This window comes from Saccopteryx leptura, chromosome 4, assembly GCF_036850995.1.
Source record: "Saccopteryx leptura isolate mSacLep1 chromosome 4, mSacLep1_pri_phased_curated, whole genome shotgun sequence".
Lineage (NCBI taxonomy): Eukaryota > Metazoa > Chordata > Mammalia > Chiroptera > Emballonuridae > Saccopteryx > Saccopteryx leptura.
The window spans coordinates 199,255,510-199,276,828 of NC_089506.1; the positions used below are offsets into that span (position 1 = coordinate 199,255,510).

Genomic DNA, 21,319 nt, shown 5'->3' on the forward strand with positions numbered 1-21,319 from the left:
CCTCTCTCTAAAATCAATTAAAATATTTTTTAAAAATTGGTAACAAAGAATCCATAAATAGATCAATATTATACACAATACTTAAGAATGTCTTATCAAGAATTATATAAACTTACTATTTTAATATTGCAAAGCGATGTAAACTCACTTATAACTTTGTCATGATGATTCATTGTTTCATTAAATTTGAACTTACTATTTTCTCTTGTGAGAAGAATTTTGTATAATAATGAAGTCCCTGAGTCTTCCAAATGAAATTTTTAGCCTTAGACTCATTTTAGAGCAGTGTTTTTAATGTGAAAGTGATGTGCATACACAAAGCCTAAGGTTACACATAGTTTTAGCTTTTTTCTTATCCCTTATGAAAGCAAGTCTGAATCCAGGTGAGTGAGACATCACAGGGATAATAACCTTGAATTTATTTCTAAAAACGGTAAATTATTTCCAAGTGGTATTAACTTGTTGTTATGAAAAACAGCATATCCTACAACTGTTTTATGACGGTGACACTACCTTCAAGTGCCATTGCTTTAGTGACTAAATGTATTCCCACCTCATTGGCTTTAGTGCAAATCTCATTTCCTGGTTGATACCATTACAAATTAGATCTCACTGTGAGAGCAAAATTTCTTAATAAGCCTACTTAAAAACAACTTGAAATAATATGCTTATTCTCGTGGCACCACCAGGTGTTGTGTTTGCATCAAGTCATTTTGGGGCGCTTTGTAGAAATGCTTCCTGATAGGGAATTCCCTGACTTCATACTTTCAGAGTGGCTTTTTTTTCTTTTCTTTTTTGTTATTCTTTATAATGCTTTCAATAACTAGACCACAAGACCGCATTTAGCCAGGAGATAGTTTGCTCTGACACATGGTAGATTGTTGATGAAAGGCCTAAGGATTTGTGTCATTCAAAATTATACGACCTCTCAGATTTGTTACATTTTCTGTGTATGCTGAGCATAGGTCACTAAAATGAGTGGTAAATATATTTGCATGTGATTTGTCTGTTATATTCAAACATTTAAATTATGTGTCTTAAATTTTTTTTTTGGTTGCCACCCTAAGCTTCTATCCTAAGGCGTAGAGTGGCTTTCTGTTTCAGTTTTTGCTTCAGCATATGAAACCTAGAAAAGGGCCATAGTTTGACTAAAAGCACCTAACCCATGAATGATATTTGCTTCATGTTTGAACACAAATGTTTTAATCCACTGCCTTCACTAATAATTGTAACTACTGTCTTACAGATTGACTTGATGCAAAACATCACAAAGGCTCCATATTATACAGTATGCGATTTTTGAGGTATGAGCTTTAGAAACTTACCTCTCGTGTGGCATGTACATCAGGCTTTACCTTCAGTTTAATTAAACATTTTGGGGAAATTTATGCATTTCTTTTTTTCTCTCTCTTCATAATATTTTTAGAGTATTAAAGGGGCTGTGAAGGTATTTTTGAATCCTTATTCTGGGGTTCTTAATCTTAACATAAATTTCTTTTATCACTAAATTGAGACACTAATTCTGGCAGATGATATAGCTTTTTCAGGCTTTTATAACTTGCTTAACATTTACACCTGCTTCTTTGAGTTCAGATCTGCATTTTCTATTTTGTGCTTTTGATTGCCTCATTTTAAGTACTCATTTCTGTTCGTTAACAGATTTCTGTTTATTGGACTGGGATGATCTTGTTGGTAATTATAGCCTGATACTTTTTTTTGAGACCTAAGCAATCTAGATATAAAATAGATTTTGTGTAAATGCTGAACCATTTTGTGCTTTGGGTCAGAATACCAGTAATTTGAGTTCTGGTTGGAAATGTTTTAATCAGTTAGTATTAAAAGAACTTGGCAATTAGGAAGTTATTAGACAGTTCTGAGATAGTGGTTCTACCCTAATGAATTTATTGGTTATATTTCCAAAACCCCAAAATCTGGGGAAAAATCTTGGTGGTCATAATTCATGGAAGTTTCATAACCTGTCTTTCTAGGGAATTCACTTTTTTTACACCCTCCCCCCCAGTTTAGTTTGAAATCAGTATTTGCTAGTTAGAAATATATTTGTTGGTAGCATTAGATAGCTTAATTCCTTCAATGAAGAACTTAAAATCAGCTGCTATATACAGTATTCAGCATAAGAACTTGTTAGCCTTGAAACCTTGAGTTTATTTAGTATAAGGCCATAATCATTGAGCGTACTCTGTAAACAAAGTATTTCTTAAGAATCCATTATCTTCTTTAAGCCTTAAGTAGGGGTTATCTCCATTTTATGCAAGAGACACTTGAGGCTTGGAGATGAAGAACCTTGTGCAAAGTCACATGTACCTTTTCAGTGCTGAAACTGGGGTTTGAGCCCAGATCTTTTCTGTCTTGAACAATTTTTTAAAGATTTTATTTATTGATTTTTAGAGAGAGGTTAGAGAGAGAAAGGCATGGGGAGGAGCAGGAAGCATCAACGCATAGTAGCTGCTTCTCGTTCGTGCAAGCAACTTGATGGTGCAAGGCCAGTGTTTTGAACCGTGAACCTCAGCATTCTAGGTCGACACTTTATCCACTGTGCCACCACAGGTCAGGCAAGCCCAGTTTTTGTATTTTTGCTTTTTTTTTTTTTATTCATTTGAGAGAGGAGGAGGGGGAGAAGGAGAGAGGGAAGGGGGTGGGGCAGAAAGCATTAACTCCCATATATGCCTTGACCAGGGAAGCCGCCAGGGTTTGAACTGGCAAACCTCAGCATTCCAGGTCAACGTTTTATTCACTGTGCCACCACAGGTCAGGCAAGCCCAGATATATATATATATATATAGATATATATATATATATCTATATATATATATATCAACGTTTTATTCACTGTGCCACCACAGGTCAGGCAAGCCCAGATATATATATATATTTATATTATATATATATATATTTTTTTTTTTTTTTGCATTTTTTTTGCATTTTTCTGAAGTTGGAAACGGGGAGGCAGTCAGACAGATTCCCACATGCGCAGGACCGGGATCCACTCAGCATGCCCACCAGGGGGCGATGCTCTGCCCATCCGGGGTGTCACTCTGCCGCAATCAGAGCCATTCTAGCGCCTGAGGCAGAGGCCACAGAGCCATCCTCAGCGCCCGGGCAAACTTTTGCTCCAGTGGAGCCTTGGCTGCGGGAGGGGAAGAGAGAGAGAGAGAGGAAGGAGAGGGGGAGGGGTGGAGAAGCAGATGGGCGCTTCTCCTGTGTGCCCTGGTCGGGAATCAAACCTGGGACTCCTGCACGCCAGGCCGATGCTCTACCACTGAGCCAACTGGCCAGGGCCTAGATATTTTTTTAAACCTGCATTCTCTGCTGCCTTATGTTTGTTGCTATGCTACCAGAAGACAATACAAATATTTAATTATTTAATAATAATAATGGAAATATATGTGATACATAAACATAATGAAAACAGGATAATCAGACATTTAAACACGGGTATACTTCAGTTATCCAGGTGTTTCAGAATTACTTATTCATTTCCTAAAAGCTTACTTTCCCAGGTTGTATTAGATGCCATACATACAGAAAGTTCAGAACCTGTCAGAAGAGCTCTTATGCTTTCTTTTATTTTTCAATTTCCTTTCAGAAATTAGTGGTATATTATGGATTATTATTATAGGTAAACATTTAATGTGCTATTTTTAGATGCATGAGAAATTTTTTGCATTACTTTTTAAAAGTTCTCATGCTATGTTTAGTGTTAAAGATACTTAAATGTTCATAGACATACTCATATACTTAGAAAGGAAATATCCTCATACATTTTTCTTGAAATTCCATAGATTTTATTTTCCCATATGTTGAAAGTACTGAGTTTGTTTACCAATTAGTGCACCTTGTATGTTTGAAGAAGATAGTCCATTATGAAGTCTTAGTTGTTTTAGTATGCTAGGGTTACGGAATTTTATCGAGTTTCAAATTGAAAGCCTTGCCCTGGCCGGTTGGCTCAGCGGTAGAGCGTCGGCCTAGCGTGCGGAGGACCCGGGTTCGATTCCCGGCCAGGGCACATAGGAGAAGCGCCCATTTGCTTCTCCACCCCTCCGCCGCGCTTTCCTCTCTGTCTCTCTCTTCCCCTCCCGCAGCCAAGGCTCCATTGGAGCAAAGATGGCCCGGGCGCTGGGGATGGCTCTGTGGCCTCTGCCTCAGGCGCTACAGTGGCTCTGGTCGCAATATGGCGACGCCCAGGATGGGCAGAACATCGCCCCCTGGTGGGCAGAGCGTCGCCCCTGGTGGGCGTGCCGGGTGGATCCCGGTCGGGCGCATGCGGGAGTCTGTCTGACTGTCTCTCCCTGTTTCCAGCTTAAGAAAAAAAAAGAAAAAAAAAGAAAAAAAAAAAAGAAAGCCTTTAGGAATAATTTAGACTTGTGCCACTTAGGTGTCCAAGTTTAATTGGACCTGTTGTCTGTATTCTATATTAACAGTGGTTACAGAAGTACAGATTAGGGTGTCTGACTGATTGAACCTATGCAAAGTTTAGTATCTTTGTGAGTGAGGACAATGAAAGAATGATAATCTAAATGAAATATATTTACAAACACTGCAGTCTTTTTTATAAATGGGTTAGAGGTATAGCAGGTTAAAGAATAGTTTCTGCTCTTGCCAGTGTTCTTAACTTTTTCAAGTAATTATGAGTTCAGAAAGTGTTTTCAGTATCATAAAAGTGATTTAGTTTTCAAAAGGTTGTTTCTCTCAGAAGAAACATCAGTAGGGAAGGAACTTTTATTTATTTATCTGCTGCCATATAGTATGTAGTGCTGTCTTATTTCTTGATACTGTATAATTGATGGTAGAATAAGGCTCATGAGAAATTATGAAACTCAGCCCCTATCTTACTGATGAGGACATGGAGGCATAGAACTGATCTTAGGATATAGAAACATTTTACCCTGAAACTGTACCCCTCATTTGTTAATATCCTAGTATCTGAGATTATTTTGTATAATGTCTGATTTTTAAAATAGATTATGATTGCAACCCTCAAATTTAGCTTTATTGGATTCCTGGTATCTTTCATTTTCCTCACTTTTTAGAATTTTAATAGATATTTTTTATAGTTAAGGCATCTTCAGTGAAGTCTTCAGTGTTGCAGTTCATTAACATAATCTTACTTTGCGACTAATGTGTTCTTTTCTTATCTACCACTGAGCTTGCTTTTAAATGTTCTATAATTTATTTTCCATCAAATAATCAAGTTATGAATTCAGATGATGGGGAGAATGCTATATTACTGTGAGGCAGCACTTTAAAAATAATTTGGAAACACATTGCCCCTTCCTGATATATTGCTAGTGTTTTTTACAACTGGGAAGATTAATTTTTCCCCTGATTAAACTTCTACTGGGAGGAAGAACTACTTTTATCAAATCATATGAAGAGAATCCTGAACCAGGGTAACCAGATGTCTCAGTTTGCCTAGGATTGAGGGAGTTCCTAGGACATGGACTTCCAGTGCTTAAATCAGTCAAGTCTTTAGCACAGTGTAATGAGTTGGGAATCTTAATCCTTGTAGTTATTCATATTTCTGAATGGGTCCTTAGAAGAGTAGCAGAAGGGGCTGGAAAACTGGCATTTCATCCTTTGACAGCCCCTTCTCAGTTGAGACTTACTAGACATTGGAATGCTTATTTATAATAGTAATGATTTCAAAAAATAAAAAGGTAGAAAGAAGAGAGAGGCTTGTATAAAACAAAGATTTATGATTTAGGCCAGCAATTTTAACATTTTTCATCTCATGGCACACAAACTAATTACTAAAATTCTGCAACACACCAAAAAATACATATATTTTTTTGCTAACCTGACCAAAAAATAAATAGATGTAACTTAAATTCATTCATACCGATGGTTGTTGTGTTAGATGTTGCCTTTTTTTTTATTTGACAGTCTAAGGGAAAAGAGGTCAGTGCCCCTACCTAAATAGTAAGGTATTGTGTGATTTAAAAATTCTTGCAGCACACTGGTTTAAAATTGCTGATTTAGACTATTAAAATGTTCACTTAAAGTTCTAATCTTATACTCTTTTCTCTTTACAGAACTGATAGTGCATCAGCCGACCCAGATAATTTAAAGTATTCTTCATCCAGAGATAGGGGTGGGTCTTCCTCTTATGGACTGCAACCTTCAAATTCAGCTGTGGTGTCGCGGCAAAGGCACGATGATACCCGAGTCCACGCTGACATACAGAATGACGAAAAGGGTATATATTTTCTTATTGGTAGAGGCATATTATTTTGTTTTTTAACCTATCCATCTCTCCTTTTTTCCTTCCCTTCCATATCTTCTAATATGCTTAAAATAGAGCTATTTTATATTTATATAAAATGTTAGAGTAAACAGCAGTTTATAATAGGCAACACACCATAGTGCAGAGGAAAGAAACCCTGTACTTAGAACTGTGTGGTTTAAAAAATACATATATGCCTGATCAGGTGGTGGTGCAGTGGATAGAGCATCAGCCTGGGATGCTGAGGACCCAGGTTTGAAACCCCGAGGTTGCTGGCTTGAGCATGAGATCATAGACATGGGCTTGAGGCCTAAGGTCACTGGCTTGAACAAGGGGTCACTTGCTCTGCTGGAGCCCCCGGTCAAGGCACACATGAGAGAGCAATCAGTGAAAAACTAAGGTGCCACAATGAAGAATTGATGCTTCTCATCTCTCCTGTTTGTCCCTTTCTGTCTCTCTGTCACTCACTAAAAAATACACGCACACACATGTAGTGTGTATATAGTGTGTATGTCTTAATATGTAAATGAGATTATTGAACTTCTTAAGTTTACTCCCTTAATTTTTTAAAATTAAAATATTCTTTACATACATATGATACAAAAATGCAGTTTTCTTGCCAGAAAAGAAAAATATAATGTCATTAAGACTGAAGTCTCTCTTGATTACCATCTCTCTTCTAGACTTCCCAGAAATTTTAAAAAGTAAATCCGACTTTAGTTTTTATTTCTCTTATCTTTCATTGAAGACATTAAAATGAAATCAAAATGATGTCAAGGCAGGCAGTGCAAGGACAGGTAGGAGAAGCAAAGGCTGGCTGAGCTGTAGAATTGGGTAATAAGATCCTGAACTTTCAGGTATTCGTTGAGTGAAACACAGAGCCTTTATTAAAATAATGCAAATGTTGCTGTTTTAGGTGGTTACAGTGTCAATGGAGGATCTGGGGAAAATACTTATGGTCGGAAGTCGTTGGGGCAAGAGCTGAGGGTTAACAATGTGACCAGCCCTGAGTTCACCAGTGTTCAGCATGGCAATCGTGCATTAGCCATCAAAGACATGAGGAAATCACAGGGTAAGACTGGGTAGGTGGGGACCCAACGCATATGCCTTCTCAAAGACCTGTATCTCCTCTTTTCCTGGACACCTTATTCTTACTAATGTCTTACACATGTGAGAGTTGATTAGTTTATTCTGAGTTGAGAAAACATGCAAGTGGTAATTTTTTTTTTTTGCATTCCTTTTCCAATGAATTATTTCTTAAGAGTAAATTTTTACAAGAAAGGTTTTAATACTTTTTAGAAGAGAATTATGTTACAATAAGATTAGAAGACTGGGTAAAAATTTAAAAGATTTTCCTGACTATTGTGGTTACTGAATGTATACTGGGCTCTTACTGCAGCAAGTCCTTTGACCTTAATGCCTGTGGGAGCTGTGGGTGTATATGGAGTGGATGCTTTCTGAAGTTAAATAGACTGATGCCACTTTCTGCCTTGTAACATAAGCCTCAGTGTATAGGAAAAGGGTCCTGAAAATTCAGAATTTAGAGGCAGTGATTATTTTTTTCTTAAAAAGAAATTTATTTTGTAAAATTTGTGTGAAATCAAGATTTCTGATTTATAGTTACTCTTTGGGCATTTAGTTTTTCCATGGGGTATGTGTTCTGTAAACATGTCTGTGCATATAGCTTTTTTGACATATAGAGCTTTTAAAAATGATTTTGGGGGGATAAATTTTTGGAAGTGGAATGCTAAATCAGAGGCTTTACTGCTTCTTAATAGTGTTTGAATTAGGCTTATGTGTGATAGAAGTTAAAAAGTGACTAGGCCCTGGCCAGTTGGCTTAGGTAGAGCGTCAGCCTGGCGTGTGGAAGTCCTGGGCTCGATTCCTGGCCAGGGCACACAGGAGAAGCGCCCATCTGCTTCTCTACCCTTCCCCCTCTCCTTCCTCTCTGTCTCTCTCTTCCCCTCCTGCAGCCAAGGCTCCATGGGAGCAAAGTTGGCTCGGGCGCTGAGGATGGCTCCATGGCCTCTACCTCAGGTGCTAGAATGGCTCAGGTTGCAACAGAACAACACCCCAGATGGGCCAAGCATCCGCTCTGGTGGGCATGCCGGGTAGATCCCAGTCGGGCACATGTGGGATTCTGTCTGCCACCCCCACTTCTCACTTTGAGGGGGAAGTAACTCTAATGCTAATTTAATCCAATATTCCTCCTCACAGGCTCAGAATCGTGCTGTTTGCTAGGGGAAGAAGAGTAAATAGAGCCTAGGTTTCCAGCCTGGTCTCCTAGTGATATACTCAGTATTCATTTTTCCTGAAATATTCAATGGGCTAGAGATTTCAAAAATTCTTATTCCTTCTCTTTTATGTTGTCATTTCTTTTATTGTTAGTTTTCTTTTTTGCCTTAGGTAGAAACAGAACTCAGACCCTCTGATGTGGTTTGTTAACGTATATTGGATATTATAATAAGTAGCACAGCTAAAAACTTAAAAGAAAATTTTAGTACTTAACTGTATTTTTTCATTTATGGTCAAGTATTGTTTGAGCATTCCTGCTTGTTGTCATTAAAAAATAAAGGGTAGAAAAGTTCTGATTTACCACTTTCTGAATGACAGCATACCTTGCACATAGTAGGTGGTAGTGAATGTGATTTCAAGTCACCAAAACTTTGTGGTAGGAAGATGATGGTAATATGAACAAGAGGCTTTAAGCCATTCAGGGGGATATGTGGGTGAGAAATAGAAGTATACAGCTTGCTTCTCCCTGATTGAGACTACCCTTAACTTATAGAAGTCTTTTAGCTATACCCATGCTTTTTACTTGGGTGTTGCAAACAGTTTGATACAGATCTGAAGAAAATAATTTCTGAGCCTTTCTTTTTTTCTCTCTCAATTAATTTTTTGGAATGTGGTATTTACTTAGGTTTATCCTTTCCTGAAGGTCTGTGCCCAACAGTCTGCTGGGGCTTGGTTTATAGCAGGGGTCAGGAACCTATGGCTCGCGAGCCAGATGTAGCTCTTTTGATAGCTGTATCTGTCTCACAGACAAATCTTTTATAAAAAAATAATAATGTTAAAAATATAAAACATTCCCATGTATTGCAATCCATTCATTTCCTACCACTCATGTTCATGGTTGCGGGTGGCTGGAGCCAATCACAGGTGTCCTCTGGGACAACACCAAATTTTTATTGGATAATGCGTAATGTACATGGGTCGTTGTATGGCTCTTATGGAATTACATTTTAAAATATGTGTCGTTCATGGCTTTCTCAGCCAAAAAGGCTCCCGACCCCTGGTTTATAGTGATGAACAAAAGTGTGATGGGATCCGTATTCATGGAGCTTTTATTGTCCAATGGACTATAATTTTTTATTTAAATATTTGAGTTATAAGGTTTCTATGCTTAATGGATAACACAATGTTTATATTCCAAGAGCGATCGATGTCTTATTCTGATGAGTCTCGACTGTCGAATCTTCTTCGGAGGATCACCCGGGAAGACGACAGAGACCGAAGACTGGCTACTGTAAAGCAGTTGAAGGAATTTATTCAGCAACCAGAAAATAAGCTGGTAAATATGTTTGGAAATGTTGATAATTTTTATGTTTCCATAATAAACCGAGGAACTATATTTGGAGGGGTTTAAGAAGGGAACAAGGTTTGCTTCTAAGGAAAAGTAACGGGGGTTCCTTATTCCCTGTTAATTTGGCCTATATTATGATGATCTAGAATTTAATGCCCCTAATGTATAATTTGTCTACTGTTCTTGGATTTATAGTGGTGCCTTCTGCAATAAAGTGCTGCTTTTTTTAAATTTTATTTTAAAGTGAGGGTGAGAGGCAGGGAAACAGAGACAGATTCCTGCATATGCCCTAGTTGGGTTCCACCCGGCAAGCCGATTAGGGGGAGATGCTCTGCCTATCTGGGGCGGCTGCTCTGTTGCTCAGTAACCGAGCTATTCTAGTGCCTAAGGTGAGGTCACGGAGTCATCTTCAGTGCCCAGGGCCAACTCCCTTCAATTGAGCCATGGCTGCAGGAGAGAGGGGGCGGGGGGTGGGGAGAAAAGTGAGAGAGAGAGAGAAAAGTGAGAGGGAGAGAAGTGGAGAAGCAGATGGGCGCTTCTGTGTGCCCAGACTGGGAATTGAACCCTAAACTTCCACATGCCAGGCCAATATTCTATTGCTGAGCCAACCGGCCAGAGCCATAAAGTGCTTTTAACACATGTATTATGTTGTCCTCAGAATTTTTTTGTGTGTTTTAAGACAGAATATCTGTTGTTTTTTGTATGTGAAATTAGGGTAGGGGTTACATATTTTGTTCATGGGTAAGTTTCGTCTGGTGGCCAGGGCCAAATGAATGGGTAAACTTTTTCAAGAACACAGTGCAGGAGCAGTAACCAATTTCTCTCTACCCCAAGTAATTCTCCTAATGTTAAATTAATAATTTGATATGAAGTAGGAGAAATTAATGAGAAATGGTACAGTGAGTCATATTTGGTTCAAAGCAAGCTTCTCCCCCAACCCCAAATTTTATTATGAAAAATTATAAATACCAAAAATTGAAGGATTTTTGTAGTGAACATTGTATACCTATCTTGTAATTCTGTCATTAATATTTTTATCATATTGTTTTATCACATACTCATTTCTGTCTCTATCAATTCATTTAAAAAAAATGCATCTCAATAAATTAAACAAGCTTTTTGAGTTAATTATTTCCACTGATGATTATGGCTCTTTTTTTTTTCTTTTCATTTTTCCGAAGCTGGAAACGGGGAGGCAGTCAGACAGACTCCCGCGTGCGTCTGACCGGGATCCACCCGGCATGCCCACCAGGGGGCAATGCTCTGCCCCTCTGGAGCATTGCTCTGTTGCATCCAGAGCCATTCTAGCGCCTGACGCAGAGGCCACAGAGCCATCCCCAGCGCCCGGGCCATCTTTGCTCCAATGGAGCCTTGGCTGCGGGAGGGGAAGAGAGAGACAGAGAGGAAGGAGAGGGGGAGGGGTGGAGAAGCAGATGGGCGCTTCTCCTGTGTGCCCTGGCCGGGAATCAAACCCGGGACTCCTGCACGCCAGGCTGACGCTCTACCGCTGAGCCAACCGGCCAGGGCCCTTTTTTTTTAATGTCTTTTTTTTTCATCCTTTTTAAAATTTTTTACTTATTTTTTATTTTTTACAGGGACAGAGAGAAAATCAGAGAGAGGGATAGATAGAGTCAGACAGACAGGAACGGAGAGAGATGAGAAGCATCAATCATCAGTTTTTTGTTGTGACACCTTAGTTGTTCATTGATTGCTTTCTCATATGTGCCTTGACCGTGGGGCTACAGCAGACCGAGTAACCCCTTGCTTGAGCCAGCGACCTTGGGTCCAAGCTGGTGAGCTTTTTGCTCAAGCCAGATGAGTCTGCGCTCAAGCTGGCGACGTTGGGGTCTTGAACCTGGGTCCTCCGCATCCCAGTCCGATGCTGTATCCACTGTGTCACCGCCTGGTCAGGCATGGCTCTGTTTTTGTTTTTTAAGTGAGGGGAGGGGAGATAGACTCCTGCATGTGCCCAGACCGGGCTCCACTCAGGATCCTCTGTCTGGGGCCTGTGCTAGACTAAACTGAGCTATCCTCAGCAGCCAGGGTTGATGCTGGAACCAACAGAGCCCCATTGGCTGTGAGAGAGTGAGGGGAATAGAGCAGATTATTGCTTCTCATGTGTGCCCTGACCAGTGATCAAACCTGAGATGTCCACTTGCTGAGCCGATACTCTGTCCACTGAGCCAGCCTGCCAGGGCCATGGCTTTGTTTTGTATGGATAGTTTTCATACTCTAAAAGGAAATACTGCTGATATATGCTAATTGGGGACTGGAAATACAAAGGATAGTAAGGTGTCCAATTATAATTTCAAGGGGGACATGAAAAAGTACACAGTGTTTTTAAGAGTATAAGAATTTGAAGTTTTTATAAATGTTCCTTTTTTAAAGGTACTAGTTAAACAGTTGGATAATATCTTGACTGCTGTACATGATGTGCTTAATGAAAGGTAAGTAATAATGGTTACACTTTAAGAACTAAGATATCTTTTTAGAAATTATTAAAAATAAGATATACCCATTGATTTTATTTATGAACTTTTATTTAATATCTTTTTTTGTTTGTTTGTTTTGAGAGAGACAGGAAGGGAGAGAGAAAGTGGAAAGTATAAGTTTGTAGCGGCTTTTACACTAGTTGTAGATTGATTGCCTCTCATACATGCCTCGACCAGTGCCAAGCCAGTGTCCCCTTGTTCAAGCCATCGACCTTTGGGCTTAAGCTGGCGAGCTTTGGGATCATGTGGATGATTCCCTCCACTCAAGCCAGCAACCCCATGGTGACAAGCCCGTGCTCAGAGCTGGTGACAAGCCCGTGCTCAGAGCTGGTGACCTCGGTTTCGAACCAGCGATGCTTTATCCATTGCACCACCACTGGGTTTTTTTTGTCATCTATCTGTGTTAAAGTATTTATATGTCAAGAACCATTGAATACAAATGGAATCCTTGAAAGGGAATACCATTTTTAAAAAATTTGTCAACATAACTGAATCATAGAGCATTGACATGAACTTTTAATGCAGGCATTAATGAATGAATGAATGAATGCAATTAATGTTTGTAAACTAGAGATTTTGAAATTACTTAGAGTAGAAGTGAAAAGAATCTTCCTTTTTTGGGCAACAGTGGATTCAAAGCATCTAGTCTGGGCTACTGGGTTTCTCCAAAGGTAAGCAGTCATTTATATGTATGGTGATTTCGAGAACATTGTGGTGTTGGAAAGCATCCCAAAATTCATCTCGACAGATCACAAGCCTACTGCTTTATGTTGGTTTTATTTTATATAGTTACTTATTGTACTTAATGAATGTTATTTTTTTAAGTTTGTTATATTTAACTATTACAATTTCCTATTTTATAGCTCTTACATATTCAACATTACATAGTATATATTTATAGTGTTTTATCTGGTCATTTGTTGCTGCCCTTTTTCTGTGAAATATTTAATGAAGTTTGAGATGATATTTGAAGCATGAATTTTAGTATTTACTAGTCTTTCCTCACTGTTCGTAAGTACTTGATTCTATAAAAGAAAGTTCAGTCTCTAACAAAGGTACTTTGGTATACTGCAGGATAGAGAGGATAGAGAATATTTAAAGTGAATAAAATCTAAACCTTTAATGTAGTTTGAATAGAAATTTTAAAAAATTTATTGAAGACGTTCTTTTGTAAGATGTGTCATTCTTGTCATCTTTGAAAGCTTAAGCTTTTTGTGTGTTTTGTTTTGTTTGCATTAAAATAAACACAGTAGCAAATTGCTTCAGGAGTTGAGACAGGAGGGAGCTTGCTGTCTTGGCCTTCTTTGTGCTTCTTTGAGCTATGAGGCTGAGAAGATCTTCAAGTGGATTTTTAGCAAATTTAGCTCATCTGCAAAAGATGAAGTTAAACTTCTCTACTTATGTGCCACCTACAAAGCACTAGAGACTGTAGGAGAAAAAAAAGCCTTTTCATCTGTAATGCAGGTAAGAAGGGTTGGGGGGTGGTGATATGCTTGGAAAGAAAGGTTGTCCTTAACACGTGTCCTTGGAGGCTGGGAGGGGAGCTTGAAGAAAAGAAACTTAGTAGGGCTATCTACACATGTAGTAAATATGATGTAAGTAAAATTCTTCTTTCTGAATTTGAGTAAAGGATGCATTAAAGGTAGTTAGTTCCCCCCCCTTCCCCCTTCTCTTTCTCCCCTTCCTGCCCCATACTTTTTAGATGCTTGCCTTTGAATTTGCTTAGTACTTTCTCATTTGCAGATTTGAAAATAGGAACTCCAAGGAGAGCTGGATGGGAGGGCTTTACATTTTTTTGAGGGAGAAAACATAACAACTCATACTAGGCTTATTTAGGTTTAATAATATGTCAAAAAATCTTATTCCAAGTGATATAAAATAATTTGTGTGTAAATGAATATCAGTCCTACTTCATTCTCCTGCCTTTTTAAAAAATGCATTTTTCCTTGATTATAGAGGTTATGAAAAACGTTTTTAGAGAAGATTCAGAAAATTATCTGTAACTAAATATCATAAGAAAATGTACAGTGGTAATGTGAGCCTGTATCTCATTTGTGGGTTGGGCATGTTAATCTTCTCTAAGTTATTCCAGTTTGAAGCACGTACTAGTAGTATTTTAAAGCATAAACTGTACAAAATTTCCTCTGTATTTTGAATTAGAAAGTATTTGGTATTTTCTAAAATGTTCCTAAGCACGTCTTAGTTTTTGTACTTGAAATTTAATCAAATCAATGGTATTAAAGAGAGCCTTAGGAATAAAGTAAATAGATGTTACTGAAAATAATTTTAACAGACATCAAAGAACAGAAAACAGTATTTGTTTTCATCATATCTTAGTGAAATGAAATGTTTTCAACTTTTTTTGAGCTAAAACTATAGAACTTTCTTTCGTATCATAATCAGATTTGGATACACATAGTCGCTATTAAATAATGAACCTAATTTGCTTGTTTTCTTCCTGTTTTGTTGAATGTTTATGGTTTTTAATTTTTATTTTTTAGCTTGTAATGACCAGCCTGCAGTCCATTCTTGAAAATGTGGATACACCAGAATTACTTTGCAAATGTGTTAAGTGCATTCTTTTGGTAGCTCGGTGCTACCCTCATATTTTCAGCACAAACTTTAGGGTGAGTCCCCCAACTCTCTCTTATTGGTTACATGTATGAGGACCTAGGAACTCGGGAAATAAAGCTTCTGCTCCTTTGAGTATAATCAGTGAGGGTCTAGGATTGAGTGGTATAGCAATAATGTATTTTCTGACACTAATGCCTTAAGATATGTAAAGAAAAAGATATCATTTTATCATTGTCCTAAATGAAATTCCTTTATTCTCCTGGCTGCCCTCCTCCCTTTTCACTTTGTGTATTGTGAAGTAGGTAGAATATAGATGCCCTTTCTAGGGTCTCTTACTCTGAAATCATCCACAAGTGGAATAGCAGTAAGACCTTAAAATACTTAGTACCCTTTTCTTTATTTCTATCCAGGATACGGTTGATATATTAGTTGGATGGCATATAGATCATACTCAGAAACCTTCGCTTACACAGCAGGTATCTGGTAAGTGGTTCAGCATATACCAGTTTTATAAATATTGTGGGAAGGAGCCACTGGTCCCTTAAAGACCAGCTGGTAATACTGTTTGATAATATAAGAAAAATAGTTGTTTTAAAGGAATAGTTAAGTTATTAAATATTACTTGTTAAATTTAACTTTTCAAAAGATAATTTTGTACATTGTAGTAGATAGGGCGAGTCCAAGTACCGATTATAATGCTCCAGTGAGAAATTGAAAGGACTTAACTAAGGTGGCATGTGCTGGTATGAGGATGTATTATAGTGCTTATATCCTAAAATGTAGACTAGAATATCCTAAATATTTGACTTTTTTTTTTTTTTTTTTTGTATTTTTCCAAAGTGAGAAGCAGGGGAGGCAGGCAGGCAGACTCCCGCATGCGGCCAACCAGGATCCACCCAGCATGCCCACCAGGGGGCGATGCTCTGCCCCTTGGGGGTGTTGCTCCACAGCAACCGGAGCCATTCTAGCACCTGAGGCAGAGGCCACAGAGCCATCCTCAGCGCCTGGGCCAACTTTGCTCCAATGGAGCCTTGGCTGTGGGAGGGGGAGAGAGAGAGAGAAAGAAAGGAAGGAAAGGAAAGGAAAGGGAGGGGAGGAGAGGGGAGGAGGAAAGGAAGAAAGGAGAGGGTATGGGTGGAGAAGCAGATGGACGCTTCTTCTGTGTGCCCTGGCTGGGAATGAAACCTGGGACTTCCACAGTCTGGGCCGATGCTCTACCGCTGAGCCAACTGGCCAGGGCCTATGATTTTTTTTTTTAATTAAAAAACAAATGGGTTAATTTAGAAAATTGTCATAAACGATAGGAAATTTTTTTTTTTAGTTAAATGACTATGACACACTTGGACGTTGCAATTTCCAAGTATTACAGTTTCTTTTATTTATTGCAATAAACTTCTGAAAAAAGATATGCAAATGAGACTGGTTCTGTGTTATTTCCACTGGAGAGATGAGTACACACCTTTGGTTGTTGGCTGTGGCCCTGGAATAGATAACCAGGCTGGTGATTGGTAGATTGTGACAATATGACTATTAAATCTGTTTAAAAATAAGGATGTGAGGTATATATTTTAATTTCTGGAGATTTATTTTTGCAGCATTTAAAAGACACTGGTTAATCATGGTCAGCATGTTTAACAGTAGCCCTAGTTTTATGACATAGGTCATGTTATAAGAGTTGGCAACTTAAATACCAGATGCCTTTGTTTTTTGGGTTTTTTAAATTTTTTTAATTTTTCCAAAGTGAGAAGTGGGGGCAGCAGACAGACAGACTCCTGCATGTGCTCAACCGGGATCCCACCCGGCATGCCCACCAGGGGGTGATGCTTGGCCCACCTGGGGCGTTGCTTCTCTGCAACCAGAGCCATTCTAGCACCTGAGGTGGAGGCCATGGAACCATCCTCAGTGCCCTGACCAACTTTGCTCCTATGGAGCCTTGACTGCAGGAGGGGTCGAGAGAGAAAGAGAGAGAGAGAGAGAAAGAAGAGGGGGAGGGGTGGAGAAGATGGAAATTGTGTGCCCTGGCCGGAAATTGAACCCGAGACTTCCACACTCCAAGGCCGACGCTCTATAGCTGAACCAACCAGCCAGGGCTAAAAACCAAATGCCTTTTAAAACAAGGGTCTTAAACATATTTTTTATTTAGATTTAAATTTTTTTCTTGTCTTTGAAAATTTCTTATATGATTCCTAGGGTGGTTGCAGAGTCTGGAGCCATTTTGGGTAGCTGATCTTGCATTTTCTACTACTCTTCTTGGTCAGTTTCTAGAGGACATGGAGGCATATGCTGAGGTGAGTATAGAGAAAGCTAAGTTATTTCCTAAAATTTCAGTTAAAAAAGAAATTAACCAGTGTCACCCCATAAATTCAAGAAAAAGGAAAAAAAATAAACCAAAACAAAAATCTTAAAACTGCAAGATATATATCTTATTTAAAGAATTTTTTAAATGTTTATTTTATATATTTTAGAGCAAGGAAGGGAGAGAGAGAGACACAGGAACATCAGTCTGTCCCTGGCAGGGATCAAACCAGCAACCTGTGTGCTTTGGGACGATGCTCTTAACTGAGCTATCTGGCCAGGGCAGCGCTAGATTTATTTTAAAATAATTCAGACCACCTGACATTTGAGCAGAAATTACAAGACAGTTGCCAACAGAATTACTGGAAAGACTGAAAGAAAAATTGTAGGCCTAATTTTTCGAATCCTAATAATCTTGGTAGCTGGTAGTTTTCTGAAGACATTTTCTGTAGTGTTCATAAAAGAGTCTTAGAAAGTGAATTGTTGCCTGACCTGTGGTGGCGCAGTGGATAAGTAGTCGACCCGGAACGCTGAGGTCACCTGTTCAAAACCCTGGGCTTGCCTGGTCAAGGCACATATGGGAGTTGATGCTTCCTGCTCCTTCCTCCCTTCTCTCTCTCTCTCCTCTCTAAAATGAATTAAAAAAAAAAAAAATCTTAAAAAAAAAAAAAGGAAGTGAATTGTTAACTGTGTAAAAAGCCCCTGAAGACTTTCCTCTTACATATTGGGGGATCTTGAATCATACTTTGGAGAACAAGATTTGGTTTCTGCCAACTCTTTTGGTAGTTCAGTACATGTTGTAGCTTTTAAGGGTGCAGCTGAAATCTCTAACTGGTTCTTGTCTTTCCTGGCCCTACTGCCATCCTTTAAACCTGCAGTTATCTGTCTGAATCTTTCTGGATTTCTTCCCTCTACTCAGATCTGCTGTGATTCTTTAGCATCATCTTTTCTTTGTACCTTAGCTACTTCTAGCCAATAAGAATTCACTACTTTTAACTATACCAATCTGCTTGCTCCCATTCAGAAAAAAGTGAGGAAATATTTTGCTTCCATATGTTTCTTTGCCCCCACACCTAGAATGTCATTCCTACTCCACCTTTAAAGCTAGTCTGCCTCTCTGAAGCCACCCATTCTAGTTTGTGAAGTCTCTTCCCCTCAGTATTTATAAAATCTAATTCTCTTCCATTATTTGGTCATTTAATTACAGGTAGTAATATATGGTACTATCCCATTTTTTTTTGCTAATTTTTTTCTTTTGAGTATATCATCTCTGCAAGTAGATTATAAAACTGTGAACCAGATCTTATACACACACACACACCCACACACCCTCCACACACACAGTCTATGTGCATAATGGTGTGGGGTACTTATTGATTCGAGTAGCTCGAATATTTGGAATGATATTTTTAGCAAAGACTAATTCAGGAATGGCAAAAATTTGTGGCTCCATTTATACTCATATAAAACTATAGTATATTTCCTCGAATTTTTTCCCATTACCTATCTGAATTGATACAGAGGTTATTTTGTTAAAATTAGAGAAGTAAAATCTACTTTTACATTTAGATTCATGTTTCCTCTTTTCATAGGCCAAAATACCTCTCTCTTTGTAAACATCTATTATGAAGTTAATTGAAGTGTTTTACTTAAATAAGAATGCTGTGAATTTACTTACAGGACCTCAGCCATGTGGCCTCTGGGGAGTCAGTGGATGAAGATGTACCTCCTCCTTCAGTGTCATTACCAAAGCTGGCAGCTCTTCTCAGGGTGTTCAGTACTGTGGTGAGGAGCATTGGGGAACGCTTCAGCCCAATTCGGGGTCCTCCAATTACTGAGGCATATGTGACAGATGTAAGTGTCTTTAGGAGTTCTAAATATTATTTAAAAATAAAATTGTTCTGTATTATAAATGCTTGTGTTTACTTGGTATACTGTTACCAATCCTTTGTTTAACATGTATGTATCTGACTGCTTTCTTAAATAGCCAGGGAAGTTGGAAATTCTATATCCTATCCTACTTCCTACTTTCCCTTCATAAAACAAAAGGCCACTGTGAATTTCAGAATGTCCATTAACTTTTCTCTTAGGAGATATTTTATAGATACATTTATTCTTATTTTTAAACATATTAAATACTTTGTTTTAATAATTATTATTTTGCTTTTAAATTATTGAGTCTCCTTTTAGCTTTTAAACATACTAAAAATAACACATTATAGAGAAAGCCTCAAAAAGTAATTTTCTCTGAGCATGACAGGATGAAACAATTTATTAGCCTGACATCAAAGGATACAAAGATACAAGGACTTAAAATGATTAGTAATCTGAGATCAATGATAAGATTGCCACACTTCTGCAGCCCCCGGCATCAGCTGCACTGTATTACAGCCTGGTGAGTGGCTCAGCATACTAGACATGAGAAGTGAACCCCATCCTTACACTCTGCTTGAGTAAGAAGGGAGGAATGTGTGGTACAGTAAAAAAATTTAATCCAAATGATTCCATTTTACTGCTAGGACAAAACTTTAGCTTTTATGAGCATTTACTTTCATTGATCACATTTGCTGGATAAAATATGACAATTTTGTATGTAATAGCTTTATAAATTAATTGTGTATTTGAGCAGAAATGTTTGATCATGAAGATAATTAAAACCAGCATATTGATAGTATTAACCCGATCAAAATGGTTTGATATCTTTGTTGCTTTTTTACTCTTCCAAAGGTAGTTTGATGACTGTCAGTGTTGAAATAAAGGCAGTTATTCAGATGTAAAATGAAAGGAACATAATAGTTTCCCAGCATAATTATATATTAAATGTATTCTTTTATGAAAGCCTTTTTGGCCTTTGAACCTATATTTAGGTTTTAAAACCTGTGTGTAGTGGTTGTTGACTACTACAAAATATTTAAAAGATATCTTTGTGTCAGTTTGTTGTGTTGTTTTCCCCTGTTTTTACTAGAAATTTAGTATATTAATATTGATATTATAGTTCAGTGGAAGTTTTGGTTGGAAATTACATAATTTTTATAATCCCCATATAGTTATCATATGCTGTGAATGAGAAAACTTTCTTTTCTTTCTTTTGAACTTAGGAACTTTTATAAGCTAAAGGTGACTTGAATGTTTAGTTTTTAAAAAACTTTTCCAAAGTCCAAGTGATAGATTACAAAAAGTTATTCTCATGGCAGGTTATTCCCATGATGTTAATACTTTTACTGTTGCAAATTATGGTGTATTTCATGATTATAAAGATTCTGATCTTCAGCTATTTAGTGGTGGTGTTGGGTGCAAAGTAAGTGGGTAGAATGGAAGTAGTGGATGGCATATTCCATTTCTTGTCACAATAGTACATTAGAATTTTTTAGGCAAGATAACTTCTGTGTATTGTACTAAAGACACCCTATTCATCATCTGAGAACTAGAATATTAAATGGCTATTGACAGGGCAGGCTGTTAGTTTTCAGTTGAAAATGCATTAAATAGAGAACGTATTATTGCCCTTTGGAAGCATGTGAATTTTTTTAAAAAGCTGCTTGTTTTCCCCATTTGCAGGTTCTGTACAGAGTAATGAGATGTGTGACGGCTGCAAATCAAGTGTTTTTTTCTGAGGCTGTATTGACAGCTGCTAATGAGTGTGTTGGTGTTTTGCTCGGCAGCTTGGATCCTAGCATGACTATACATTGTGACATGGTCATTACATATGGATTAGATCAACTGGAGAATTGCCAGACTTGTGGTACAGATTATATCATCTCAGTCTTGAATTTACTCACATTGGTATGTGAATTCTTTTTTGTTGCTTTTTAACGTGCTGGTTTATCCAGGCTCTTAAATTTAAATTGATATGGAAGAAATTAAGGCTTTGGTTATTTTGGACTTTTTTGAGCACATTAATCTTATTTATATAATCTAGTTTGCTTTTGCTTTTTGCCCTAATATCTGTTTATTTTTAGTGTTTGATGGCTCATCTCAATGTAGATGTACCCATTTGTGTGTGTATGTTTGTGTGTTTTGCTGAAACATCATGATTTTTCACATGAGACTATGTAATACTCCTGATAACTGTATGAGAAGTTACTCAATAGCTACTTTGAAAATCTCTGTTGCCTGACCAGGCGGTGGTGCAGT

At 37.9% G+C, this 21,319-nt stretch overlaps 1 protein-coding gene across 6 annotated transcripts in view; it reads left to right on the forward strand.

Moving 5' to 3' along the window:
• SMG1 (SMG1 nonsense mediated mRNA decay associated PI3K related kinase) overlaps positions 1 to 21,319 on the forward strand; it is a 121,754-nt gene that overhangs the window by 35,049 nt on the left and 65,386 nt on the right. For 3 of the 6 annotated variants that reach the window (XM_066382538.1, XM_066382537.1, XM_066382539.1), the window contains 11 exons: positions 1,247 to 1,304; positions 6,051 to 6,214; positions 7,158 to 7,313; positions 9,676 to 9,812; positions 12,213 to 12,271; positions 13,567 to 13,780; positions 14,818 to 14,943; positions 15,301 to 15,373; positions 17,081 to 17,178; positions 18,866 to 19,039; positions 20,744 to 20,968. In XM_066382538.1, coding sequence (XP_066238635.1) covers positions 1,291 to 1,304; positions 6,051 to 6,214; positions 7,158 to 7,313; positions 9,676 to 9,812; positions 12,213 to 12,271; positions 13,567 to 13,780; positions 14,818 to 14,943; positions 15,301 to 15,373; positions 17,081 to 17,178; positions 18,866 to 19,039; positions 20,744 to 20,968 — 1,440 coding nt within the window. In that variant the 5' untranslated portion in view covers positions 1,247 to 1,290. The remainder of the gene's footprint in view (positions 1 to 1,246; positions 1,305 to 6,050; positions 6,215 to 7,157; positions 7,314 to 9,675; positions 9,813 to 12,212; positions 12,272 to 13,566; positions 13,781 to 14,817; positions 14,944 to 15,300; positions 15,374 to 17,080; positions 17,179 to 18,865; positions 19,040 to 20,743; positions 20,969 to 21,319) is intronic. The other 3 variants (XR_010751158.1, XM_066382535.1, XM_066382536.1) reach the window with 2 other exon arrangements.